Source organism: Dendroctonus ponderosae, unplaced genomic scaffold (assembly GCF_020466585.1).
Source record: "Dendroctonus ponderosae isolate FM_Combo_2020 unplaced genomic scaffold, Dpon_F_20191213v2 Dpon_F_20191213_200, whole genome shotgun sequence".
In the NCBI taxonomy this organism is placed as follows: Eukaryota; Metazoa; Arthropoda; class Insecta; order Coleoptera; family Curculionidae; genus Dendroctonus; species Dendroctonus ponderosae.
Window position 1 is genome coordinate 1 of NW_026018167.1, and position 8,762 is coordinate 8,762.

At 30.9% G+C, this 8,762-nt stretch overlaps 1 protein-coding gene across 1 annotated transcript; it reads right to left on the bottom strand.

The window, feature by feature from the left end:
• Positions 1–1,744: 1,744 nt before the first annotated feature.
• LOC125503609 (zinc finger protein 675-like) lies at positions 1,745–8,037 on the bottom strand. Its single transcript, XM_048664325.1, has 4 exons — positions 7,594–8,037; positions 5,835–6,362; positions 3,979–4,688; positions 1,745–2,116 (listed from the first exon to the last, which is right to left on the bottom strand). The coding sequence occupies exons 1-4, from the start codon at positions 7,726–7,728 to the stop codon at positions 1,915–1,917; spliced, it is 1,575 nt and encodes a 524-aa protein (XP_048520282.1). The 5' UTR covers positions 7,729–8,037; the 3' UTR covers positions 1,745–1,914.
• Between the last annotated feature and the right edge of the window lie 725 nt (positions 8,038–8,762).

Here is an 8,762-nt window from a genome sequence, read left to right on the forward strand (position 1 = left end):
GTCAAAGTTAACACTTGATTTAAAATTTTAAAGCTTCATTTCTTTACTTGAAGCTTTATTTTGTTGACTCAACTTCTTTGTGCCTTACTTTAAATATCAGAAAACGAAAACAATTACAAATTGTCACCGTATATGTTGCTAATTATCGATTACTTTCCCAAGTAAACCATTTCAAAAAGCTGTTTATTTAGCTGATTATGACTGGTTAACACGATCATTTGCAAGTAAAAAAGTGTTAACAACTATTGTAACACAACCTATTTTCGGTTTAAGACATCAGCTTGGTTGGGTTTGGACATCAGTTTATTTCAATGATAGCTGAGGCTACTCGAGTTTTTCGTAAATATTTGATCTACTCACATAAGGAAAATGTTAGCTTTCGAACCAAATAAAGACATGTAATGTGCAAATTGGAACGTGTTATGCCATTAAACTTAATTGCTTAAAAGTGCACACAATATATTGTAGTATTTACATATAACATTTAAAACGCTACGACATGAAAAACGTTGTTAAGAAACTTAAATGAAATTCTTTCAGCTATTGGGAATGTACTCGTCCTGAGTAAAGCTTTTTTTGTAAAATGTAGTTTACGATTTTAAGAGTATATGCAGCGCCATCTGAAACTTCTTCGCACGAATGTTTATTATTCATGTAATGATTTATAGAAATAGTTTCCGGAAAAAAATTGTTGCATTTTTAATAAGAGTTTCAAACTGTAATATAAATTTAAAAAGCTAATTCTTGTTAAATTTGTTTTAACTTTTTCCAGCAGACGCAAAGCAATTGTATTAATGTTCGTTAGTTTATTGCTTTTATTTTTATTTATTATTTAGTTAAAAAAATATTTGAGTACAGTATAATCTAGAATGGATGAAGATAAATATAATGCATTTTTCCATAGAATGGCTGGATTGAAAATTTAGAAATATAATTTTTTTAAGGTGGTTTTTTGTATCTTATCCGTTTAGAGCAAAAGCAACAATTTTTCAATTTTCTCGGGAATAATGTCTATTCGATGACAATCTATATCACTTATTAATATAGGTATCTAGTAAGTTCCTCTTTTTCCATGGTTCCATATTTATATGAATTACTAGGAGGCACAATAGGTAATCACTAAATGTTGTAGCGTTTAGCCGATGTACACGTGAGATATTCGATTAAAGTAATTAAGGCCCATAGAAAAAATTCGATTCTTTGGTGTATAGGTACCGTTAGGTTGAATTCATCATAATCAGGCTAAATGGTCCATCCGGGTATTGTAATTTAGACCTCTACATTTTGGTGTTAATTACAGATCGCACTTTCTTTGAAACTAATATTTTTCATGTTGACCAAAAATATATATATGTTATCTAGGATATGAAATACATACAATTGGAAAATTAAATAGTTTAGAAAATACCTAGAAAATAAGTCTTCGGCTTCAGTTCGTTAATGGAAAATGAAAAAAATCTTGTATTAAATACTCTGTCTATCATTTAGACTGTTAAGCAAGTTAAGTAGCTTTTATCCTGAAAATTTGGCTACTTCTATATCACTAATATATGGTTGATCGATTTATGATATTTTCAACACTGCGACATTACAATTATACCAAAATTTTGCTGCTTCAAACTCAAACATTTTCTGAAAATTTATGTATTGGGTGTCTCCTTTGAAATAACGGAGTAGTTGCAAGGTTTTTTTTTTCAAGCGGTAATGCGGAATTGCTGAAAATATTTTTAATTGTTAGATTTTGAATAATTTTTGAACTAGAGAAATTTTGAGAATAATTTAAATTCCGTTTTTGTATACATCTACGCTGCCATCAACCGTGAGTCAAAAATTCGATAATCTGAATTATGTAGGAAGATAACTAAAGAGCAAATACATACACCAAAATTGAACAGAATTTAAGATCTGGATAAATTATATTGTTGTACCTGTATGAATTCTTAAGTGCATATTGTAGGCTACTCTTTGGTTAAATCTCTTCGGACAGTGCGGACACTCATACTCTTTCCTATCTCTATGAATTTTCAGGTGGCTGCTCAAATATCCTTTGTCGTTAAATGTTTTGCCGCACTCTGGACATTTCGTGGAAAATTCTTTGGTTCCTTCATGAACAGATCTGCGAACAACAAAAATTAAATACATAATTATTTAGATTTTTGCACAAATTTTGCAGTATATAATCAAATTGATTATAAAGAAATAATTTTCTGGTAGAAATTACTTTATTGCGAACCAATAACATTTGGATCATAAAATAGGATAATTTTTCTTAAAAGTCATTTCTATCTTGGTGCCTATAAAAAATAGAGAATCTTCAATTATTTTCACAACTGTATGTAGAAAGAGCATCGAAGAAGTCCATGTTATATTTAATTTTTACGTATTGTATGTTTATTTTAGGCAAGCAAAATCACTTTGTTGGGACACTGTTTGCTCTTTAAGAAAATAATAATATATGTTTCACATAGGTACGTATTATTGCTTTTTAGATGTGTTTGACAACTTTTTTTTATTGTTTTGTTAAGGTGTCTTCTAATATCTGTCTAATATAAATATAATTGCAGGATGCTTGATTTTTCTTGGGATTCGGTCTGTGTATATAAATTTTCTGGTCAAGTTTTTGCATGTCAAGTCAAGTCAATGCATGCTTCAATTAAAACGAAAATGGCCTTTTGAAGCCTCTGCCAAACCATTTAGTGGCAAATTACTTTATCAGTGTCGAACTAAAAGAAGGTGTTAGTAGATTTAATTTTGCGGAGTTTTTAACATTAAACTGCACAACATTGCCTAAACATTTTACCATCCATACTCATTTATTTAATTATCAAATCTCGTTTGGTTATAAAGCTCACACTGATAACGAGTGGACAATTTTGAAACACTATCCATTAGTTATATATAATATATGTATTTTATTTGTTTCCATTATATCTTAATTAAGTGTGAATATATTTTTATTTTAAATGTTACACGGAAACGTATCTAATTTGTGTGATGTTTGATTTTATCAATGTAATTAACTGACTAATTTGGCCATGAATATCAGCCAGTGCGGTAACAATTAGTGCCAAATTAAAGCACATTAAGACTAGTTTAGGCACGGAAGTGTTTAGAAGGTGAAATGATGTGAATGATCGTTAGCATGTACGACCTTGTTTGCTATGTTCACTACTTTGAATATTCTACTAGAATAGATAAAAGTACAAAAATCGGATGCTACTCTGTTAACAAGTATTGCTATTAACTTTTCAGGTAACAAATTGCAGGTACAGAATATTACAGACGCTACTTCTGGCCAATTATTTTTATGATTTTATCATTATGATATAAGTAAATTATTTATTCAATATTTTACAATAACTTATGTAATCGTAAAATATACGTGGATAAAACTAGAGCAGTTATCGAGTGGTACTGTATAGTGCTATACCCACACCCTAATAGTTCAAAATAGTAGTATATCATTCAGTATGGAATCATTTAGTGTAGAAATACGAAAAAAGCAAGAAAAATGAGCAATATCAACAATCTAAAAGAAGCAAAAATAACGTAAACCATTTGAACAAAATTACGGATTATTTTGGTTTACTCGATTTGGGTAATCTTCATGTCTGCTAGGCCATAATGTCGACAATTTTGTATTGTTGATCTGATGGTAAATGAAGAGTCAAAGGAACGTTACCACTTTGGTAATTGAAAAAATAATTTGCAGTGAGGTTCTACTCACAAAACGTACATTAAATTAAGAAATTGAAGCAAATTAAAAACAGAAAATTTTAAAATATGAAAAATGGACCACTTAGAGTGGCCGAAGGTGCAAAAAGCTGACAACTCAAGAACTGAAAAAACTGTTTCAGTAATTTGTTGATTCAAGATGAAATATGAATTTACTACCAACTCGAAAATTGAAAACAAAATTGAGTGCTTTGCTTATTTGTAAAACATAGGTATTATTTGAAGTTATTTTCAAAAACTCACCTATGATATTTGTAGTTTCTCAGCTGACTAAACGACTTTCCACATTGTTCACACTTGAACTGTTTCTTTTTCACATTATTTATATCTTCTCCTTTTGAGTCGTCATTGCTTGAATCACTTGTTGAATTCTCGATGGAGTTATTTTGCTGATTGCTATTAGAATTTTCATTAAAATCCAGCATTCTGTCACTGCAGACTTTGCGTTCGGGAATATTCGAGGGCGCGTCTACAAAACTCTCTGAGATTTCCACTGATTCAAGTGGTGCACAAGTCTGAGTAACAGTTGAATATGTTTTTGGTATATCTAGACTACATATCGAATTGCATTTAGAGGTTTCTTTGCCAATTGATGATTCACTTGAGTAACTACTTTTTTCGATGTTATCTGGCAAGTAATTTCCACCAAATGGTACTAGCTGAGTCAAATGTCTTGAAAATGGAAAATTTGTAAATTTCGGCAACTCTACTCTTTTCTCACAGGCAGTATCTTTTAGACAAACATTTTTATTTGTTGTAGGATCATGTTTCTTTACTGCTAGGCTAGTTCTTATTTCCGTTTCTGTGTCGTTGTTTTGTATTGATTTTTCCTTTGCTACTTCTGAACTATTGAGACGAAGGTGGCGAATGATGTTTTCCAGTCGTTTCGAACTTTCTTTGGTAGGTTCACTTTCCATGTTGTTATTTGGATCTTCATCGTAAGTCTTCTGAATCTAAATATTCAAAAATAATTCAAAATTTAAATTGATGTCACTTACTCATAATGCAGTATTTTTTTAATGAGAAAGAGTATGAGTTGCAGGATTTAGAGCAATTGCGTTGAGTTTTATGTACGATAAAAATTAAATAGTTGTGAGTACTAGTATCTATGTCTTCTAAACCAGAAGAGTAATAAAAAGGTATCCCCGATGCTTTACGAACTAATAGGAAATTTGTTCTTCAGAAAGACACATGTGCGCAAAATGGCAACTTTAAGTGAATTTTAGGAATATATTTAAGCTTGACTTTATGTGGCTTGAAAGTTACTAAGGACGTCCTCGTTTCAAAGTAAAATAATCCATAATCCATCCATAAATCTTTTTGAATTTTATCGCACACGAATGCAATAGTTTTCTCCAACCACTACAACACTTCAGAGATATTTATTGTCAATGTTTGATATTACATTTTTTGCTGTTACTAATCGAAATATCATTGAAATATTTGATTGTTTATTCAGTTCGCAATAAATATAGGAAGATACTTGACCGAAAGGATTTAGAAACTATAAAGTTAATTAACTAGAAACGCATTTCTAGGATATAGATGGATCGAATACATAATTATGTACTTGTTCTAAGGCAAGAAATAAACTAAATTACAAACATATTGATGAACTGGGTTAAACCGTTTTGCTGCTAGGAAACATTTAAAAAACGCGAAAAGAAACAACAAACTGATGTGAGTGTAACGATTGGATGTCACAAATTAATCGGCATTTAACCAATTAAGTAAGAAGAACGCGAAACCGAACTAATTATTCTAATTAAACACACATTCAGGCAGAACGCACGTTTACAAAACTGCGCTGGAAAGTTCGATTAATTAATTGTGCTCACTGAAGAAATAAATTCCAGAATCTTGGCATTACAAATCGTTCGAGTCATTTTTAGTTACCTTAATGAAGAAATTTGACTGATGAATAATGAATAAATTGGTATTTGCGTTATTAGAAAACTTGTTTCGTGTCATCAATGTTATTATGATTTGGTCCGGTCAACGGCGCCAAAATGATTTTTTTTATGTAAGATTACGCAAAAACTCACTTTTTAATTGAGAGCAATCCTTTATAGTTTGGCGACTATTATTTTAAAGCTTACCTCATTTTCTTGTGGTTTTAAACTAACAATTCTCGGATCTTCAAATATTTTCTTCTCTCTTCTCTGGCTCCAAGGGCTTGGCATAACAGCATTGCACATCTTCTTAACGTTTCTTTTAAACATACCAATCTCAATTGGTAGAAGGTCTGGAAGCTTCTTATCCGGTTTCGTCTGTTGGGCTTCAGACTTGGGAATGATCCTGTTATTTTCTGTTGACTTTTTTGCATCTTTAGTTTGACTGTCATCTGGTTTGCTCAAATTATCTTTAACATCTAATCTCAAAATATCTCCATTATTATAATCTGGCTTTTGAATTATATCCAGGGATTTATAAATGTCTTTTATGTGTTGCATATCAATAGCTATCTTCAAAAATTTTGATGCAGCCAGAAAGTCATCTATAGCTTGGCTACAAATCAACGTCCTTCCGGTATAAATGTAATCTAGAATAGTAGACATTATTGATCCACTAACATCAGGCAGGATAATAACAGATGTTGAGTCTGATGGGCATTGCTGAAGTAGTTCCTGTAAGTAAATTGAAACAAAACTAATTTATTGATATCATGCATTAACATTTACGAAAATTACAAAAAAGGCTCTGATTTAAAAAAAAAAATTAAATTGGCAAACCAAAGAAGCATTAAACCTGAGACTCGATAGTGCTCTACAAGTAATCTCTACTTATAAAATCTTTATTAAAAACCAATAATAACCAATGCGCTAACTTAAATTCAATATTATGCAAAATATTCTGAATAGCAGAATGCCACTAGACAATTGTGACGAATTTTTAATTAATATTAAATTATAGAATTTTAGTTTTTTTCAGTTACTTTTCCCATCGAATTTAACTACACTACTGCTGAGTTTAATTGCTGATTGTAAAATTTTATGAGCTTAATAAACTTATTCTCCATATATTTTTTTTATGACAAAATTCTAAATTAAGATGACATATTTTGGTTTTCCTAAATTATCCGTCAATTGGGGGGAAAAGAACTACTCACGTGTTACATTAACAACAATTTTTTAAAGATCATTACTTGGAACAATTGGTCATTCTAAAATGCATTTCATACCTTATTAACATATTTATCAATTACGAATTTTGTCTATTTGATATAACTGTTTATAAGAAAACCAATTACCTTTTCACTACTTTTACGCCATTAATTTGCATTAAATATCAAATTCTTTAATGATTTTGGATTATAAAATCGTTCAGCAAATGCAAATTAGTTGACTGACGCATTTGGGGATATGGTTATATGTATAACATCACATATGTAACATTAGTATTAAATTATAATTAATTTAATTTAATTTTGTTGAAAATGATTATTTTGATGATAACAGAATCAAATTTCATATAAAATGAGCATATATGTATATTATAGTAATAGTTAAAATAAAAACGGGTTAGAATTCGGTGCGTCCGATTAATTAACAAAATGAAAAACACATCTATTTAAAAAAACGTTAATGTTACTTAATTAAGAATTCATGGGCTGTCTACACTCTAACGGTAGAGATTTACTTTCTTAATAACCGTCCTACAACGGGTTTGACAAAGATCAGCAGACTCTTTCGTTTATTTTAATCATTTGCAGATTACGCATGTAATTAACGGACTTTTCCAAACATGATTTAAATAGTAATTCTCAATTTCACTTATTGAATTTCTGCTAAAGGACAATCGATTTTTTTAAATTAATCATCCTCCAGCAACGATTGTTTTCTTTAATTCGGCACTTACCTTAAATACTGGACTAGCGACTGATAGAACGAATTTATGTGCCAATAGACGATGATCGCTGCAACTTAAAATTACATCACAAGTGGATTCAGTAATTAGTAGCCTTAGAGCTCCTTCTTTAATAACAGCTTCCATTGTTTTATCTGAAAAAAAAAACAGTAACAATAATGAAATAAAATCCAGTTTTTATTATGGTTGTTGTAAAAATTAAGTTATTACGTTGGGATGAACTTATTGGAGGTTATATCAGAAGTATTAGGTTAGAAAAGTATCTGGCCAATTGTAAGCCAGCTTACATTTAGGTCAACTAATTAAAAATTCTTCACTGCCAACATGTAATTAACTTATATGCCTTGTATAAAAAGCTTCTTTTGTGCTTAGTGTCAATTAAAATTTAGTACATCCTCACATCTACACGTGAAAAGATGTGAAATCTAATCACACCTCAATATAAAACGAAGAGAATGTACTGTCATCATTATCAGCTTATATTGTCCACAGTGTCCACTACTGGACCAAAGCCTTTCTGAAATGTTGCCATTCTTTCCGGTCCTGTGCCATCAGTATCCAATTTCCAGCGGCCCTCCTTATGTCGTCACTCCATCGTTGTGTCTAATGGTTCTATTTGGGATTCCATCTCGGAGGGTTATTCCAAGAATTGATCTCTTCATATTACGTTGCATGACTTGTATTTTCTGAATGTTATTCTTGATCATTGTTATTGTCTACGAGTCGTATGTTAAAACCGGGAGAACGCATTGGTTAAATACCTTCCTTTTCAAACACCTTGGAAGACTGGATCCGAAAACTGTTCTTAATTTTCCATGAGCTGCCCAGGTTACCTATTCTAAGCTTTACTTAGTTTATTTGAATGGCTCTTCCAATACTTATCCTCCTTAGGCCTCCTTGTCCTATGTTATTGTTGTTAATTTTGTGGGAGTCGACAAGTGCTTTTAATAGGTTCTGTTGGTCTATTGTGTCGAATGCCTTTTTAAAATCTACGAACATTAGCATAAGCGGCTTGTATTGTATTCTATGCACTTTTCGATAAGAGCTTTTACTGTGAGAAGGTAGTCGCTTGTTCCATATTTTGTTCGAAATCGTGCTTGTTCTTTTCAAACGAAAAACTCGAGTTTGTTTGTCAAGCATGTGGTTAAAATATCCGTGTA

What these genes read in the sequence shown, in the direction of transcription:
- LOC125503609 (XM_048664325.1), bottom strand. Translation starts at nt 7,728, where the DNA reads ATGGAAGCTGTTATTAAAGAAGGAGCTCTAAGGCTACTAATTACTGAA. An exon ending in TAAAACCACAAGAAAATGAG is followed by an intron (nt 4,689 to 5,834) that starts GTAAGCTTTAAA and finishes TTGAATATTTAG; the next exon opens with ATTCAGAAGACTTACGATGA. An exon ending in AGAAACTACAAATATCATAG is followed by an intron (nt 2,117 to 3,978) that starts GTGAGTTTTTGA and finishes TGTTGTTCGCAG; the next exon opens with ATCTGTTCATGAAGGAACCA.